The 18,579-nt window shown below is 26.6% G+C and overlaps 7 protein-coding genes across 9 annotated transcripts in view; 5 read left to right on the forward strand and 2 right to left on the reverse strand.

Moving 5' to 3' along the window:
• Window positions 1-6: 6 nt before the first annotated feature.
• Window positions 7-3,450, forward strand: LOC127284216 (sorting nexin-2). Its single transcript, XM_051309548.1, has 7 exons — window positions 7-265; window positions 1,000-1,239; window positions 1,312-1,558; window positions 1,633-1,797; window positions 1,865-1,986; window positions 2,345-2,644; window positions 2,717-3,450. The coding sequence occupies exons 1-7, from the start codon at window positions 164-166 to the stop codon at window positions 3,062-3,064; spliced, it is 1,524 nt and encodes a 507-aa protein (XP_051165505.1). The 5' UTR covers window positions 7-163; the 3' UTR covers window positions 3,065-3,450.
• Window positions 3,451-4,233: 783 nt separating this feature from the next.
• LOC127283945 (uncharacterized) overlaps window positions 4,234-18,579 on the forward strand; it is a 34,278-nt gene continuing 19,932 nt past the window's right edge. The window contains exons 1-2 of the mRNA XM_051309147.1: window positions 4,234-4,716; window positions 5,228-5,366. Coding sequence (XP_051165104.1) covers window positions 5,300-5,366 — 67 coding nt within the window. The 5' untranslated portion in view covers window positions 4,234-4,716; window positions 5,228-5,299. The remainder of the gene's footprint in view (window positions 4,717-5,227; window positions 5,367-18,579) is intronic.
• On the forward strand, window positions 7,052-8,596 carry LOC127283924 (single-strand selective monofunctional uracil DNA glycosylase). Of its 3 annotated transcripts, none has more exons than XM_051309060.1 (3): window positions 7,151-7,273; window positions 7,610-8,267; window positions 8,334-8,596. In XM_051309060.1, the coding sequence occupies exons 2-3, from the start codon at window positions 7,644-7,646 to the stop codon at window positions 8,592-8,594; spliced, it is 885 nt and encodes a 294-aa protein (XP_051165017.1). In that variant the 5' UTR covers window positions 7,151-7,273; window positions 7,610-7,643; the 3' UTR covers window positions 8,595-8,596. The 3 variants fall into 3 exon arrangements, 2 of the variants coding, with proteins under 2 accessions (XP_051165017.1, XP_051165025.1); XM_051309068.1 differs by having other exon boundaries at window positions 7,273-7,340; XR_007843409.1 differs by lacking the exon at window positions 7,610-8,267 and having other exon boundaries at window positions 7,052-7,273; window positions 8,334-8,482.
• Window positions 8,697-9,280, forward strand: LOC127283952 (tRNA-specific adenosine deaminase 2). The gene has a single exon (XM_051309161.1). The coding sequence runs from the start codon at window positions 8,697-8,699 to the stop codon at window positions 9,192-9,194; it is 498 nt and encodes a 165-aa protein (XP_051165118.1). The 3' UTR covers window positions 9,195-9,280.
• LOC127283854 (probable tubulin polyglutamylase ttll-15) lies at window positions 9,196-11,573 on the reverse strand. Its single transcript, XM_051308960.1, has 5 exons — window positions 11,161-11,573; window positions 10,826-11,042; window positions 9,772-10,744; window positions 9,490-9,694; window positions 9,196-9,415 (listed from the first exon to the last, which is right to left on the reverse strand). Exons 1-5 carry the CDS (start codon window positions 11,200-11,202, stop codon window positions 9,317-9,319), a joined length of 1,536 nt encoding a protein of 511 aa, XP_051164917.1. The 5' UTR covers window positions 11,203-11,573; the 3' UTR covers window positions 9,196-9,316.
• LOC127283869 (protein will die slowly) lies at window positions 12,496-17,059 on the reverse strand. The gene is made up of 9 exons (XM_051308983.1): window positions 16,709-17,059; window positions 16,104-16,352; window positions 14,096-14,192; window positions 13,868-14,031; window positions 13,687-13,776; window positions 13,476-13,615; window positions 13,163-13,394; window positions 12,990-13,077; window positions 12,496-12,867 (listed from the first exon to the last, which is right to left on the reverse strand). Exons 2-9 carry the CDS (start codon window positions 16,194-16,196, stop codon window positions 12,767-12,769), a joined length of 1,005 nt encoding a protein of 334 aa, XP_051164940.1. The 5' UTR covers window positions 16,197-16,352; window positions 16,709-17,059; the 3' UTR covers window positions 12,496-12,766.
• On the forward strand, window positions 17,498-18,567 carry LOC127283957 (40S ribosomal protein S29). The gene is made up of 3 exons (XM_051309169.1): window positions 17,498-17,665; window positions 18,096-18,195; window positions 18,454-18,567. The coding sequence occupies exons 1-3, from the start codon at window positions 17,604-17,606 to the stop codon at window positions 18,460-18,462; spliced, it is 171 nt and encodes a 56-aa protein (XP_051165126.1). The 5' UTR covers window positions 17,498-17,603; the 3' UTR covers window positions 18,463-18,567.

The following is an 18,579-nucleotide window of genomic DNA, read 5'->3' on the forward strand; positions in this document are numbered from 1 at the left end:
AACATTTTTTTAATTTTCGATCATTTTAAAAAAAGGCGGCAATAAAAATGTCCATCAATCTGATTGGATAACATTTTTACTTGCGGTTTGACCGAACCTTAATTGTTTGTGGATCATGATTAAGGGGGCGATCCTCAAATTTTGACATATTTAGAAATAAAAGATGGACGTCCATAAAGAACCTCCGCCGTTATTCGATGATATTAAAAACGATACAAAGGATTTAGATGACGATAATGATGACATTTTTGCGTCTGCCATACAGGTATTCTTTAATAAAGATATTTATAAAGAAATTTCAAAAATTACATCCATAGAATAATTATATTTGACAACCTTTCCTCTTTTTTATTTACCTTTTTTCCCCGCTATTAAATTAACAATATACTCCAAAATAATTATTAATGTTTATTATTTAATTTAAGAAATTTTAGTTTAATTTTCTATCTTTAATGGTATTGTTTTGGAACAAGGGTTGAATTGCGACGTGGCATTGAAATCTCGTATACCTGTCACTTATCACTCCTTTTAATAAAAAAAAAAAACATTGGATAAAATGAAAACTTAATAAACAACTTATTTACAGGAATAATTGAACTTTTATGTAACATGAATATCGTAATATCGATAACGTTTGTGATATAAAACAAAAAAAAACCATCAATTTGAAATATTTTAAAGTTATTTTCAAAAATCATTTTCTTTAATCTTGACTACTTTTTAATGTTAATTAAATAACAAATATAAAATTTTGAAATTAAATTGATTTCAATTTTTCATCGGGTGTTGTATTGATAATTGATAAAACAAAAAAAAGCGCATGCGTATTTAATTTTAAGAGATTAAAAAATAATTCTCTGAAAATAACTGATTTATCGCTGTTAAAGCTTTGTTAATCGCGGATGTTCTCTTGTCGCGCTCCGATATTCACTTTCCATGAAATATTTTTTAAAAATTAATTTAAAGATTTATATTTTTAATTTAATTTAATTTTTTTAGGATCATTCATTTATGGAAAAATCATCATCTCCATTTAATGGAGTTTCGTCAGTACAATCAGAATTACCAAAATTATCATTGAAAGATACAGTTGAGGAAAATTCATTTTCTACAGTTTCGAGTCCTGCTCCAGGACCTTTAAGTCCCCTTATGGGAAAAGATATGGATGAACTTCAAGATATTCCAATTAATGATAATGAGGAGAAAAAATCAAATCTACAATCTCAAAGTCAAGATGAGGTAAAAATATAAATTTTACCATATACATATATATATATAGAAGAAACTAATTTTCCTTTTTTTAAATCGCAGACTCCAACAGAATCGTCGGAAACATTTTTGAAAATAACTGTGACTTCACCACAAAAAGTTGGCGAGGGAATGGGTGCCTATGTTGCCTATCGTGTTGAGACAAAAACAAATATGCCTATTTTTCGAAGTCGCAATTTCACTGTAGTTAGACGATTTAGTGATTTTCTTGGACTCCATGATAAATTAACTGTGAAATATCTTAGAAATGGAAGAATTATTCCACCTGCTCCAGAAAAAAGTGTCATTGGTAAATTTAATAATTAATTGAACAAGTAAATTAAATAATTTAATTTTAAATTTAAAAAAAAAATTTCTTTTCAGGTATGACAAAAATAAAAATGTCCGGTGACAAGAATCAGGAAACAAATTCAAGTTCAACTGAATTTATCGAACGTCGAAGATCAGCTTTAGAAAGATATTTGAATCGAACAGCCGCACATCCAATGCTTGGAGTTGATCCCGATTTCATTGCATTTTTAAAGACCGGTAACAATTTTTAAAAATTATTTTTCGATTAGAAAACAAAATTTTAAAAACTAAAAAATAATTTTAGATATGGAATTGCCAAAATCAACAAATACTTCCGCATTAAGTGGAGCTGGAGTGATGAGGCTATTCAATAAAGTTGGAGAAACAGTGAATAAAATTGCTTACAAAATGGACGAAAGTGATGGGGTGAGTGAACAAAAGTTTTTCCTAAAATCACCTCTCTTTGATTTATTGTAAAAAACTGATTTTTTGCATGTATCAAAACTTTAAGATCGAAAATATGACTCATTTTCTGTTGCTTACTATATAGGAAGGTAAGGTACGTTGAATTCGAAAAAAAATAGTTGCCCATAATTTTTAGTTCCAGCTTTTCACTATTTTTAAAATTTTTCTATGAATTTTTGTTAAATTTAAATCAGTATTTTTTTTATTAAACAGAGATAAAAATTTTTTTGCTACAATAGAAGTATTCGATTTTATTTGCTTGATGAAAAGAAAATTGATAGCAATTATTTAAAAGTATACAAATCTGTTTTCATTACAGTGGTTTGAGGAAAGAACATCACAAATCGATTCATTGGACACACAATTAAGAGCTTTACATTCCGCTGTTGAAACATTGACATATCAAAGGCGAGAATTGTCAAATTGCACTGGTGCAACGGCAAAAGCAATCGCTGTTCTTGGACATGGTGAACAAGAAGCCGCCCTTGGAAGAGCATTGGCACAATTAGCTGAGACATTGGAGAAAATTGAAGTCGTAAGAAAAGCACAAAGTAACAGTGATCTCTATCAATTTGGCGAAATGTTACGTGAATATGTTACACTTATTACAGCAATAAAGGTAAAAAAACAAACAAAAGCACAAAACAATTTATAATTAAACAAAATAAATTGTGAAATTTTCTTTTTGCAGGAAGTATTTCATGAACGAGTGAAAGTTTTTCAAAATTGGCAACACGCACAAATGATGTTAAATAAAAAACGTGAACAAAAAGCACGTCTTGAACAAGCGGGTCGAAATGATAAAACAAGTCAAGCAGCGACCGAAGTCATTGAATGGGAATCAAAAGTTGAACGTGGTCAAGAGGAATTTGATAAAATTTCACAAATGATAAAAAAAGAAGTCGAGCGATTTGAATTAATAAGAGTTGAAGATTTCAAAAAACAATTAATACAATATTTGGAGAATATGTTGAAACATCAAAATCAATTAATTCAACATTGGGAGAGTTTTTTACCTGAAGCACGTGCCGTCGCGTGAATATTCCATTTTTTTCTAGTTTCTAAGAGAATATTTTTTATCAAAAAAAAAGTTTTACTAATATTATGTACGTGTATAAAAGATCAAAGTCGTGCAATGTGGAAAAATAAGATAAGAATCGAGAGAGAAAAAAGTGTATATTTGTCATTCCTGAGAATATTGATATTTAATTGAATTTACATCCAATAAATTTAATATAGTTTTTTTTTAAATCAAGCATTTATTCTGTCAATTTCGTTCTGAATTAAAGAAAAGAGACGAAAACATGTATTCTACAAGGTCTAAGTATCAAATCTTTTTCTTGATATGTATTATATTATCAATTATTATCACTGTATCTTTTAGAAATTGTTATTGGACAATAAAATCAGTTATGCAAAAACTAATCATTCTTTTCTGTTAGATTCAAAATTATAGAACAAAAACAAAGAAAATTGTAAGTAAAACTTATTACTAATTAAAATAAGTAATGTATTATTAATTAAAACATTGCAATAATTAAAATAATGATAAGTTTATCACTAGATCGAAAATTATTTAGATGTAAAAAAAAAGTTATAAATAATGTCTTAATAATAATTATTAATATAATTTTTAGTTTTTTTTCTTTCTTTTTATAAAACGAATCAGTATTGAGGTTATCTAAAAAGGCTTTATTTTTTTATTATAAATTCTATAATAATAGTTTTAATAATAATTATTAATATTATTTTTAGTTTCCTTTTTTTTGTATAAAACGAATTAGTTTTGAGAGTGTCTAAAAGGGCTTTTTTTATTTTTTTAAATAAAAAACTTTCTTGTTTTAAGTTAAAAACAAGGCTCTTAATTATTAAAAAAAATAAATAAATAATTAAAAGAAATTCGGGTCGAAAGAATGAAAACAATTTTTTTACATATTTCTTTTAATTTTATTTTACTTGTTTTCTAATATTTTTTTATATTTAACCGCCAATTTACTGAAAATTTACTAGATTTCATCAAAGAGTGAACACAGTAAAATGCATGCATTCACATTGCACGCACATTGCATGCACGATAGTGTGACAGAACCCTTAAGATTCCAACCAATGGGATGATAGTTGCCCCCACCCGTTCTGAGCTGCTGCAGTGCGCGCGCAACTGCAGTCAGTGCTCGACGAGCAGCGGAAGGGGAAGGTTGTACGAGAGCTCGTTGCGTCGTTAGAACGCATTCTCATTGGTTGGAGCTCAGCCAATGAGGATGTAGTTAAAATGTGCAAATTAGCCTTACTGTTTTGCAACTAACTTCAAACTAGTCAATTAGGCGCGCAATTGCATTTAGTGTTTCTTTGCTTAGCCAATCGGATGCATTTAGATTTGAAGAAATTGTTAGTAACCGTCACAAAGTTTTTTCTTTTGGAATAATTTTAACTTCTCATTCTAATTGTGCGTAAAAAGTTTAATTATTCATTACGTGTGAAAGTGTTTTGTGATATAGTGAGTGAAAAAATCAGTGTTGTAAAAATATCGTTTTGATAAAAGTACTTGTGTTCATTTCGGGAAATCTGAAATGTGAGATATAGTGATGTGATGAAAAATTGTGTTTTAGTAAGTGCTAGTGCAATTAAGAGGAATAGGAGTTTGTTGCGGAGCAGCTCCTGGAGGAGATCGGGTATAGCTGAACGCAGTTTGTTGTAAGTTTATCATAATTTTGTAATTAAGTTGTTGTGCATAAACGACCCATATTTTGTACTCATGATAGACCCTTCCCTCTCCAACATCACAAAATTGAATTTTTTTCCACAGCTCATCACAGGCAGCTTAAACCCCCTCCCCCCTAGTAGTAGTTTTTGATCCTTAAAATTATTTGTAGTATTAATCTACCTTTTTTTAATTACTGTAATTGAGGGGCTTGATTCCATAATAGGTTACATGATTTTGCGCAGGTCCCCTCGCGCAGCCGTAGACTCGCTGTACGGAGTGTCTTCCACTTTCCCGCGTATTACCTTATGGAATCCAGTCCCTCAATTATTTATCAAACATTTATTTAATACATGTGTATAAATTTGAATAGATAATTCTTTTTAGAAAAATTAAATAATCTAGACAGTTTATTTTATCAATTATTAAATTTAATTCTGAACATTAATCTAAATAATATTTATGGTATCATAATTTTAATTTTTAATTTTATTAATTTTACAGACTTCACTGAACATGAAATGAAGAAAAGGAGGTGTTGAAGAAACATGGTTACAGCGAGTAGCAGAGAGAAGGATGAGAAGGATGGATGCAAAGAAGATGATGTGCGCACCCGCCAATTCAACGTTGGAATCCGCGATCGGTGAGTTTTTTTTTATTTCAACCCCTTCCCTGTTTAAAACAGTTAACGATTTAATTTATTCTTTCATGTAAATTCAATTACAATAAATTAATTTATAAATTGAAAATTAATTCTTTTTATATTAATTTTAGAAATTAAATTTGATTCAAAAATTTTGCAATCATATTACTCAACTTTAAAAAAATTAAAACAAAATATTAAAAATGTTTAAAAACAGGGAAGGAACGTGGCAACATAGTGACACCATTGACAATGTATTATTTTTGTAGTAATCTTTAAGGGGCATCTACAAGAAATGTTTTATTTATGATACTTCTCCCCCTTTTTTTAACACCACTGTATCACAAAGTATCATATTTTTTGTGGATGAGCCCTGTTATTACTACGCAAATTAATATTTTTTGTCAATGCTTTTTATTGTTTATATATATATATATGTTTGTTTTTTGTACTTTATGATTTGTTCAATATTTAATGTTTTCTAATTTTTCTTATCAGTTAAAGTAAATTTTTTTCTATAAAAAATAATTAATTTAAATTAAATTTATAACATTTCATTATTTATTTGACATAGATTTTTCAGATTTTTATACTAAATTTCAAATTTAATTCTATAAATTAAAAGTTAATGCATGTAGAATTTAAAAAAGTTTTTGATAATTTTAATTAAACTAATTAAAAGTTTTCTTTTCAGAAAAGACCGCTAAGGTGACGGTTACGTCCCGGGACGTTAACCCTAGTGTAGGTTTTATTGCACCTTGGCGGTAAATTATTTTTCGATTCAAACGTAGCTGTAGGTAAAAAAATTGGGAATAGTAAAAATATTTTTTTCGTTTTAAATATAGCTATAGGTAGGGAAATCGAAAATAATAAAAATATTTTTTTCGTTTATAATATATGTATAGGGAAATCGGGAATAGAAAAAGATTTTTTTTCGTTTTAAATACAGCTATAGGTAGGAAAATCGGGAATAGGAAAAAAAATTACTGGAATACCAGTAAAATATAATTTATAAGAATTTTTTATCTTTGTGGTCACAATGTTGCTTTATATTTTACTTTAATAATTGCATGAAATATTTTTTTACTTTGTTTAATTTACTTTTATTTTCAGTTAATTCATCGTGGTGAGAAATAATATTTTTATCTCTTTTCGCAATTGTATTAATTATTTATTTTTTCAGGAATGTTTAAAAATGTTTATTGCATTAATTTATTAAATTTTTATTCTCCTATATTATATATGAAAATTTTATTTCTATTACAAAAAATGATATTAACTATCTATACTCAAGTTAGTTAAAATATTTTTCCAACTAATTTCTTTTTTTAACTCTTTTAAATTAAAATAAATAAATTAATTACAAAAAACTGTTAACTATATTTGAGAATTGATATATTTAAAATTTCTTTTAAACAAACTTTTTTATCTATTGTTACAAATTTTTCGGGTCTTTTTTTAATTTTTATTATTCAGTATTGCGATCGTTTAAATCGCAGCTAATACGTGAATTTTTGTCTTTTAAAAATTAATATTTAAAAAGTGTGAAATTGAAATTAAATTATTTTGTTTGAAAATTGCCTTTTTTTAAATTACAAGTGAGTGTTAAAAGTGTTTTTAAATAGAGAAAAAAAATAAAAGGTACGTTAATAAATATTATTAAATAAAGTAATTGTTTTATTTTAGTTTGCAAAATATACGTTTTTATTATTTTAAATTTTACTTCTTTTATTATACAAATTTAATATTTCGCAGATTGATTACGCCTCTGGTTGTCATTTTCCGTAAAAATATTTGCATCAAAATATGAGTCATTCTATACCACTGAGAGTTATTTAAAATACGGCCCTGGTTTACTCAGTGGTTTTTGTTTGTTACCCTGTGCTAGCCCTGTGTTTACTTTTTCGGTAAGTAAATTTAGTTTTAATAACTAATTTGAAACTGCCAACTGTTTTTTTTATCAAGGAAATTTAGGTACATTTTTTATAATTTAGTAGCTTAATTACTGTATAAATAGAAATGAAAATTATTTCAAACTTAAAATATGCGTCACTTAGGACCGGCAAAAAGTTTGGTTATGTTAAGACTTGTTTATTTTTTGAGAGATAATAAATATAAAAATGTTACTTCTTATCATTGACAACTTTTTTCATTTGGATATGTTACAAGAATAGTAATTGCATCATTAGTTGATTTCTAACAATTTATTCGCACATAACGTTTTTCTTTTGTTATTTTAACAGGATTTATATCAATAATTTCCAAAGAAGTAACAATATGAATTCTTCAAAGAGTCAAAAATTGGAAAGTGGTGAGAAAAATATAACTAGTACCAATGAGAAGAATATTCGAAAAAGAAAATTAATATCCACGCAATTAAATGAAGTTGTCAATGATAATTTAATTCTCGAATCAGAAGTTTCATCATCAATTGCCGAGACTCTCTTAGCTCTTGAACGAAATCTCTCGAAAAATTTAAGTCAAATTAAATTCAAAGCACCTGTTGATTACATATACAATCCTGTTGATTATGCATACGATGTTCATGCAAATTATGTAAATACCTTTTGTCAAGGGACGAAAAAAATTTTATATCTTGGAATTAATCCCGGACCATGGGGTATGTCACAAAATGGTGTTCCATTCGGTGAAATCTCAATGGTTAAAGATTGGTTAAAAATAACGGGAAAAATTGATAAACCACCACGTGAACATAAAGAACGACCAATCACTGGTTTTGATTGTACTCGTAAAGAAATCAGTGGATCAAGATTTTGGGGATTTTTTAAAGAACTTTGCAAAACACCTGACGTTTTCTTTCGTCATAGCTATGTTCATAATTATTGTCCTTTGGCATTTATGAATTCAAATGCTAAAAATATTACACCTGCAGATTTAAAGGCAAAATTTAAAATTGTATTTTAAATATTTCAACTTAAATTTTTACTAATAAACAAATTTTTTCAGGCTGCGGAAAAAAAGGAAGTTCTCCAAATTTGTGACGAAGTTCTTAAGGAGATCATTGAATTGCTAAAAGTTGAGATTATCATTGGCATCGGGAGATTTGCTGAGGAAAGAGTAAAGGAAATTTTAAAAAATGAGACAAGTACCGTGAATGTAATTTATATGCCACATCCAAGTCCACGGGCAGTAAATAACGAAAATTGGCCTGAGAAAGCAAAAAATACTCTTGAAGAGAATAATTTAATGAAATTTTATTCAAACTAAAATAGAGATTAATATTTTCTATTTTTTTAAAATATCGTTTTATTATTTTGTTTTATTATTTATAAACTTAAAAAGTTTATTTTTTTATTTATTTTTTAAATAATGGAGTGGATGGATTTTGCATTAGAAAAAGCAAAAGAATCCTTTAAAGCAGGAGAAGTACCTGTTGGTTGTCTTTTTATTTATGAAAATGAAATAATTGCAACGTGTAATAATACAGTTAATGAGACGCGAAATGCGACACGACACGCTGAATTAAATTGTATTGACAAAGTTTTAAAATTTTGTGATGAAAGACAATTGAATTATAAATTGGTTTTTTCAAATATTGACGTTATAGTTACAGTTGAACCATGCATAATGTGCGCTGCTGCTTTATATGAACTGAAAGTTCGAAGTATTATTTTTGGTTGTGCTAATGATAGATTTGGTGGTTGTAGTAGTGTTTTTAATGTTGAAAAAATTTACGGTTCGGAAATAAAAATTATTGGTAACGTAAAAGGCGACGAAGCCATGCAACTATTAAAAGACTTTTATAAAGGAGAAAATCCAAATGCTCCTGAATCGAAAGTTAAGAAAAGTCGTAAAAAAACAAATTGAATGATTTGTTTAAATTTTATTTTTTTTCTCTGTATAAAAATATTTTAAGTTTGTGACTTTTATAAATAAAAATTTCTTAAACATTTTGCAATGGCACAATTTCATTTTTGTAGGACTATTTTTTAGTTACACCATGTGGGATCAATTTCACATTTTCCTTGATACCATCTTATTAGAAGTTGATTTCTCAGAGTGTAGTCTTTTAAAACCATATTTTTCGTCTGAAACATTTTAGTGAATATTTTTTTAATACTAAATGAAAAATATTTTCTCTATGGAGAGAAATTATACTTACAATTAATGGGGGAAATATTCTTTTGTAATCCATTTTATTATGATGCTCTAAAAAACTTTGAGACAATACTATTCTCCAGTCGTCTGTAAAACATGATCTGCAAATTTGGCACTCAACTCGAAAACAATCTTCACAATTTTTACAAATTTCTGGTAATACTACCAAATTTTTATCAGCAACTTCCATTTCAATTTCTCCTTTCTCTCTGCAATGAAAAATTATTTTAATAATTCTCAAAATGAATTTTGAAAAAAAAGTAAATAACCGTATTTTAATAAGTACTTTATTTTAAGTGTATCGCTTCTCGTTCTTCGTGCAACTCCAATCAATGCAAAAAGATTAAATAAAACTTGTTCATATAGCAATTGATTTGGTGGAAAATGAGCTGATGAAAGATTTGGCGACATATTTGCTTCCATAACATAGACATTTAAATTTTCATCTAGTGTAAAATCAAATCTCATTAATTCAAAAAAATTTCTACCATCACCAAAACGTTTAGTGGCTTCACGAATTTTCATTTCTTTTTTTAATGCTATCTCTTTTATTGCTTCAAATGCATTGTCCCACATTTTTTGTGGATCTTTACCCTTTGATCTTACATAGGCATCGAATGAATCTTTCATTGAAAATCCCAAATTTTGATAATAATTCTTTAACGATGGCACATTCCAAATTGGTAAATAATCATCACCAACGACATATTTATCGATATTTTCTGAATCAAATGGATAATATTTGACAGGACAAAATCGAAATAAAACATCACCTTTGTAGCCGTAAATTCTTAATGGATCGATAGAAGTTATTACAGTGTAGATACCAATATCAAATTTATAACCATCGACAAGAAATGGTCGATCAATAAATTCTTGAACAAATGATTCTTCGCTTGTTAAATTGAGTTCATCGATTTTTTTTATTTTTATCCCACGATGATCATTTGATTTTTGAACATAGGATTTTTCAGGATATTTCTGAATATATGAGAGAAGATCTTCTCGATCATCGGGAATTTTAAATGAAATTGGAATATATTTTCCCTTGGTTGTTGATAGATCCACTTTATTTGTGATATGTCCACAGCCTGGAAAATGATTAACTCTCTGATGTTGTTGTAAATTTGTTAAATTTGCCCTCAATTTATGAAATGGATAATCGTGAGCCCATAATAGATCCCAATTTGAAGTTGTTTCTTCTTGTTGAAAACCCAATCGATCCAAAACGAGAAAGACGTGTTTTAAATATCCAATATCTTTAAATTAAAGTTTTTTTTTAATGTTTTGAATTTTTATTGTAATATTTTGAAAGGAAAAAAACACTAAAAATTACTCACCGCCATTAGAAAATTTTGTATGTATCCTAAAAGTCGGTCTTTCCTCTTCGAGATATATTTCTTGAATTTGTAATTTACAAAAATAATTTCGATATTCATGTGCTAGAAAATATATTCCATATAACACACATGGTGTAAGAATAATATAAACAAATATTCTAAATAACATTTTCATTTTTGTGTTAAGTATTTGTTCACTAACAGTAAAAGAAACATTCTGAAAAAATTGGTTTTTTTATTTAAATTTTCACATCACAAAATATGGGCTGATTTTTCAAAAGTTTTCGATCGACATTTTTCTTTAAAATATTTAAATAACTTAAATAGTTATTTACCTTTTTGTTGAGTTTGGCCTGAGGTTTATTATCCTTTGTCATTTTTGTAACTAAAATTATTTGTTTACAATTTGTTTTTCTATTTATTTCACGTGAAAAAAATGTATACGTGTTTTCTTATGAAGCGTTACCGAAAAGTACCGTTTCAATTTATCCCCGCCACTTTCCTCATGGTCCACGTGGGATAAGATTTACCATTCGTACACAAAAAACAGGTTTTTATACTTATGCGTCCATGAGAATTAAATTTGTAGTGACAAAAAAACGTTGGTATTTAAAACAAGATGTAAATTCAGATGTTCATTACATGAACATTTTGCTTCCTCTTTACGATCAGGAAAAAAATTTGCTTCCTAGTGGAGAAAGCATTAACATTGAAATAAACATACAAAAATAATATAATAATATAAACATTTGAGTTTAATTTAAAGAATTAATGGAAGTTAAAAAATCAAAAATTCACATTTTAACCGAAATTTCTAAATATTAAAAATGAAAAATAATATATAATTATTTACAAATTATATCCACGAGGAAGCAAAAATGATAAATTTTTAATATCTATTTTTTTATATTGGCAAATTTATTTACAATTTTTGTAAATAATTCCCTAGTTATTATAAAATAATTATCATATTAAATAGTTTATTTAGTCTTTAAAAAACACTATTTTTTAAAAGTTATGATAAATTAAGTAAAATTTTAAAAGCGAATGGGAAATTGAATAAAATTGACCATAAATTTCCTTTTATTTTCATTTTTCTGTAATTGTTTTTTTTTTCTTTTTTTTTTTATTACTTATGTAAATTTACAGTTTTCGTAATAAAATATTTTCTTTGCATTGAATTATGTTATAATAACATGGAGAAAATAAGTTGTAAGCTAATCTTAAAATTAAGACAAATTTTTTTAGTTATAACTGATGCAAAATGTTTATAATTTTTCTAAAATCGATTTTTTTCTCGTTGACATGAATTACAAATCAAATTAACAGGAAAATATGAATTTATATTCATATTGTCTGCATTCGTACAACATTTATTATCAATGAATTTTAGAAGTAAAAAAAAACATCAGTCAAAGTACTCATATAAAGACAAAATATTAAATATTTTAGTGTCAAAAATATATCTAAATAATGAGAAACTTTTCTCTATATAAAAATGTGAAAACAAAAACTTAGTTTTTTTTAAAAAATACTTTTGCATTATTTTATGCCATTTTTTCTTGAATTAAATTGTACTCGGCGGTTGGCGAAAATGACAGCTTTTAAAAAAATCCTATTGATTTGAAGATTAACAGTAAATCTTGGAAGAATAAAATTGTATTGAAAAAGAAATTTTTTTTTCAACATTGAAGATACTAATAAGTCTAACAAGTTGAGATAAAAATTATTCTTTTAAAATTTCACATCAATATTTAAATTTTAATATTCTCCATTTCTAATCAGCATGATTTAACAACTGTTTTTCTTTTTTTTATTTATGAAAATAATATTATCACTGATTTACATTTTAATAATTACGATTTATAATAATAGTTATCTCTTTTTGAGGTGAAAGGAGAATTTGTACAGATCATATAATATTGATACGTTAATTTTAGTCTATGTGTCACTTTTCCATAATTTTATTGTTTTGTCATTTTCTAAAGCCGCTGATGCAATAATATTATCTGTTGGATGGCACGTTGTGCAAAGAACGACATCTGAAATTTTTTTTAATAAATTAGTTCTTTTTTCGAAATTAATAATTTAATTAACTATTTTTATTTAGTAATTTATTGAACGTTGTTATTGCAATTTATAATAATTGATTAGTAAAAATTACCTGTATGTCCTTGTAATTTTTGAACAATTTCTTTTGTTTGAAGATTCCAAATATATACCATATTATCCTCGGAACCGGAAACAATCCACTGGAAAAATGTTAAATCGTCAATAAATGTTAATAAAATATTTATTTTTATTTTTTTTACTTAAAAAAACAAAAATGAAATTTACCTTTCCACCAGTGACGGAAAAATTAGCAAATATGCAATATTTTTCATTACGATGACCGGTATAGGTTTTTAGACATTTTCCCTTGCTGTAATCCCATAATTTTAAGGTATTGTCTAGAGTCGCTGCTAGGATATATTTTCCATTAGGTGAAAATTTGACAAATGATACTGGAGGATTATCATCATCTATTAATGTTTTTAAACATTGCCCTGAGGCTGTGTCCCATATTCGACTAGAATTGAAATATTATTTTAAAAATTTTTGTTTCTCAGGATGTAATTTTCCAAAAAAAATTTTGATTATTAACACTTACCATAAACCATCGTAACTACTTGATACAATAAGAGAACCGTCTCTATTAAAATGTACAGCACTTACAGGATCTGAATGTGCTGGTAGGGTTTTTAAACATTTTCCAGTTCTTACATCCCATATTCTAACGCTTTCATCAAACTAAAAAGTTGAAATTTAGTTATATTTTTTCGATATTAATAGTATTATTTAAATTTAAAAATTCCACTTACCGAACCGGAAACAATTAAATTTGATTGTGGATTGAAATTACAACAAAAAACATAATTTGTGTGTCCTTTTAATGTCTTTAGGCATTTTCCCTGAAATAAGTTTAAATATTTTTTTTTGAGAAATTTCACGGAATATTTATATAAAAGAAACTTTTTATTGGTAATTTAATGTTTTACTTACGGAACTCAGTTCCCATATTCTCAATGTTTTATCATCTGATGCAGATACTAAAAGTCTACTATCGCTCGACCAGGCAACATCGGAAATTCCAAGTTTATGACCCGATATAGTTTTCTCGAATTTACCATCATAAGAACCCCAAATTTTGATTAGTTTATCTGCCGCTATTGAAATGAAAATTGATTGATATCGTAATAACGATTGTTTAAAAAAAATAATAATACTTACACGAACTTGCTAACCATTCACCATTCGGACTAAATTTAACGGAAGATACGGCCTTCATATGACCAGTCATTGTGTATTTCAATGTATAATTTGGTTTCTGCAAACAATAACGTGAAATAATTAGAATAATAAGCATTCTTATCACGATAAACAAATCTGATACAAGCAATGTTTTATGGCTGCGTCTAGTAGTCCGTCTAGACGGATGAATTTAAATTGTCCGTCTATAGACGGATAATATAAATTGTCCGTCTAGTGCCAGTATTTACTGGCACAGTAGACGGATGAAATATTTTTTGTTAAAACTGTCCGTCTACCCGTATATATTTATATAAATATACATACATATAAACATTCAGCGCGAAATTCAAACTCTTTAAAGTTTAAATCGAAATTTTTTTTCAAATGATATTACATACCATTAAATTTTGAAGTTATAAAGATGAAAAGTCATTTTTCTTAATTGACGTACTGATCGATTTTTTCAAAAAAACTACTTCCTTTTATGAAAATTTTAAGCCTAGTCTGATCGTGGGCAAACAATTTTTACAATATTTTCGTAATTTTTCAAAATTTTTTGAATATTTTAAAAATATTTTTGGTTTTTATACTACGTACTTTTATGTATTTTGATGCGCTGATTACTAAAATCTTAGTGACAATACCCGAAAATTTGATTTTTATGGTGAAAACCATAAAAAATGTCCTAAAGTTTATGGTTTTTTCCTTTATTGGGTAAAATATACAAAAAATTTAAAAAAATTCATAAGATATAAAAAAAGTATTTTAATAAGATCTATACCTTTTGTCGGGTAAGGATACTACTAAGATTTTCGTAATCAGCGAATCAAAATACCTAGTCTTAGTCCACGATCAGACTAGGCTTAAAATTTTCGTAAAAGGAAGTAATTTTTTTGAAAATTTTTGAAAAAAATCTATCACTACGTCAATTAAGAAAAATGACTTTTTATCTTTATAACTTCAAAATTTAATAGTAATATTATTTGAAAAAAATTTCCATTTTTTTTAAAGTACGTTTAAAAACATACATTTTGAAAAAAAACTTTTAAAATTGATGCATTTTTAAAGAAGTTATGAGCATTCAAAAATTAAAAGTCATGAAAATTCTGCAATTTTGAAAATTTCATAACTCAAAAATGGCTAGCTAAAAAAGATTTTTAAAAATATAAAAAAAAAATTTTAAAAGCTTCTATAGATTTTGAATTACAAAATAAGAAAAAAATTTGGTTTTTTGTTTTAAGTCAAAAACTGAAAAAGATTTTCTACCGGCCTTACACTTCTGCATAAAAAAGGGTTTTTGTAGATCGACTGTCTTTGTCGCAATTTTAATTGTTTTACCTTATGAAAATAATTTTTTAATGTATTAAAATTAAATTTTAATATGTACTTAAAAATAATATATAATTGATTTTTTAATTCTGTTCTTGAAAAAAAATCTTAAAAATGGGTCTGATTTTCGGTCTTTACAGTGGTCTAACCCCTTAATATTTTAATTAGTAAAATATTCAATTTAATGTATATAGTTTTGATTTTTTATAATAAAATTACCTTTAACGGTTAGCAGTAACTGTTTCTTATGAATATTTCTTTTTTTATTTTGAATCCAATTGGATGAGTTTTTTACAGGCGCGTGGCAGGACCTTGTTAGTTGGATCGTGACTTATTATTAATAATTATTTTCTTAAGAGTAGACGGACAAATTTTAATCCATTTATTTCATCCGGATACTGTCTGATACTTTTAACAGTAATGCCAGTATAATAGACGGACAAAAATATTTATCCGTCTAGACGGACGACTAGCAGTAATTTCGTATCCGTCTAGACGGACGACTAGCCACTTCGATGTTTTATTTATCAAATTTATCAAATAATTAAGTTAAACAATTTACTTTTGAAGAAAAGTTGAATAACTTTTTTTCTACTTTTTAATATTATACATATTCAATTGTAAAAGGGTCTTTTGTTTCGAATTTTACAAAACTTACAACTGCAGAACTGCCTTTGGTTCCACTGCTTGGTGCACTAGATGAATTATTAATAGACGTTTGATGTCCAGGTGTAGGACCTAGAGGAACCATTTTTCACTTTTTAATATTTTAAAACTAATAAAATCTTTATATCCTCCGTGATTTAACTGCACACCACACAATTTTCCTTTATACTTTTTAGGTTATGTTTGAACCGCAATTGTTTGCCGGAGCGTCCTTTGGGCGAAACGTCATAAATTGTTTTACCTATAGAGACGAGACAAAAGTTAAGTTTCATAAAATGACACCAGGGCGGCTTTTTATTGTTTTTCCTCCATTCACGTGGCTTTAAATATATTTTCGGAGATCTTCGGTAAATTTCGATCATTTTTAACCAATAACAAGAAGGGCAATAATAGCGCGCGATTTTTAAGTTTTTTTTTTTAATTTTTATCACTTTAAAATTAAATAATTTTTCTATTCAAGCTCTTAGAGAAATATAATTCGATAAATTAAAATCAGAAAATCAAACTATCCACGTTTGATAATAAATTAGAATGCAAAATTGTTAAATCTAGTACATGTATGTATATATATATATATAGTAAATCCCCACCACTAACCTTTGCCGCATCCAGTTTATTCTTCTATGATTTTTATCAAAAATTTTCTATACTTAAAATATTAACTTTTTTCCTTTCTTAATCAATTGAAATTATTCTATATATGCTTTATTAACTTAAAAGTATAATCATTTTTGCTTTCTACTATATACAAACATTGTCAAAAAAGCATATGTTAAAAATAAATCTTCCTAATCTCGTTTTGTCAATTTTACATTCACAAGATTTGTTTTCTCACTTTGTCGTTAATTTTCACTAACTATGAATAACATTTTTTTTAACATTGTTAGAGGAAAATATTCACTACATTCCGCAGATAGTTTAGTACGACGTGTAGCATCAAAACGTAATACCGCCATTTTGATGGAATTTAATTTCTAACTCTTTAATTATGTATGAAAAAGTTTTTATAAAATCTAAATGTTATAAAATTAGTTTTTAAAAAATACTATTGTAAAATTTTTTTATTAATATTTGTTATAGAAATATCAAAATGCAAAAATTTAGTCTGTTTGAGTGTTTATTTATTTGAAATTTCGCGCTTTTTTAGAATCGTTTACTTCCTTGCGCAGAAAAAATGCGCAAAGATTTGCGTGCGCATATTTGAAATCAATTTTTAACTTGAATTATATTTTATAATTTTTTGGGGAAAAAAATCATACAAAATATTCTGATTAGGTTCGATAAATTTTTATCTCGGCTCTTCTAAATAGGATTGAAATTTTACATTATTAAAAATTTCAAAGTTTTCCCATTGATCCAGTATCTAGTGTCCTCTGGTGGAGTTTCTGTAAATTAATATTCGCCTGTCACAAAGTTCATCATAGTTTCCGGTTCTTTACGTCTGCTGACTTTTTCTTGATAAGAAAAGCGAAGATATATTTTTGCTTAAAAAATGGGTTTTCAAAACATTTGGTATTCGCATCCACGAAAATATGGTCAAGGATCACGTTCCTGGTGAGTCTCCCAATAAATTTTTGTCCATAGAATAAGATTTTTTGTTGATAATTGAAAATTACTTTCCTCGTGTTCACCGCGTGTTGACAGTCGTTATTCTTTACTCGACAAGGTAAATAATAGTTTATTTTAGATGGTTGAGTACTATTCTTTCTAGTGCAGTTTAAAGAGAGTATTTCATTTAATTAGAGGATGTATTTTATATTTCGAAGTTGATATTATTAAATTGAAATAAATTTGGGACTAGGAAACATAACCTATAAACAACGCGTTACTTATATGTGATATTGTTAAGAGAAAAATGTCATTAATAATGATGAAAATTTTAAATAATTTAATTTTGTTACAAATAGTATCATTTTAATTCATATAATAAATTATTAAGCATATAAGTAATTCATAGGATTGTAAAAAAATGTATTTTTTACAGCCGAGCGTGTGCAAACAGACATGGTTTAATTCGTAAATATGGATTAAATATTTGCAGACAGTGCTTTAGAGAATATGCTGCCGACATTGGCTTCAAAAAGGTAGAGATTTTTTAAATACAAAAAAATAATTAAATATAAATCCCTTTTTAATTTTAAACTCGATATGAAAATTCCTTAAAAAAATAATTTAATAAACTTTTAACTTCCTTTAAAGTAATAATAATACAGATTAATTTTTAATTTAATAAATTTAATTCTAACTCAACATTTAATTCATAAATTATTTTCTTATTCAAATAATATAAATTAAAAAACTATTATTCAATTCTGAAATTTTTTTTTATATTTATTTTTCAGTTGGACTAAGGGCAGGACAAAAAAAAGCTGAGCTGATTTTTTATTATATACACAACTACATTCTTATTGTTAAATTTTTTTTTAATTCTACATAATATAAATACGGGAAAATTATGCTAAGAGTGC

The sequence above is a fragment of the Leptopilina boulardi genome, unplaced genomic scaffold (genome assembly GCF_019393585.1).
Source record: "Leptopilina boulardi isolate dan_hultmark-lab unplaced genomic scaffold, ZJU_Lbou_2.1 LbouV2_119, whole genome shotgun sequence".
NCBI lineage: Eukaryota > Metazoa > Arthropoda > Insecta > Hymenoptera > Figitidae > Leptopilina > Leptopilina boulardi.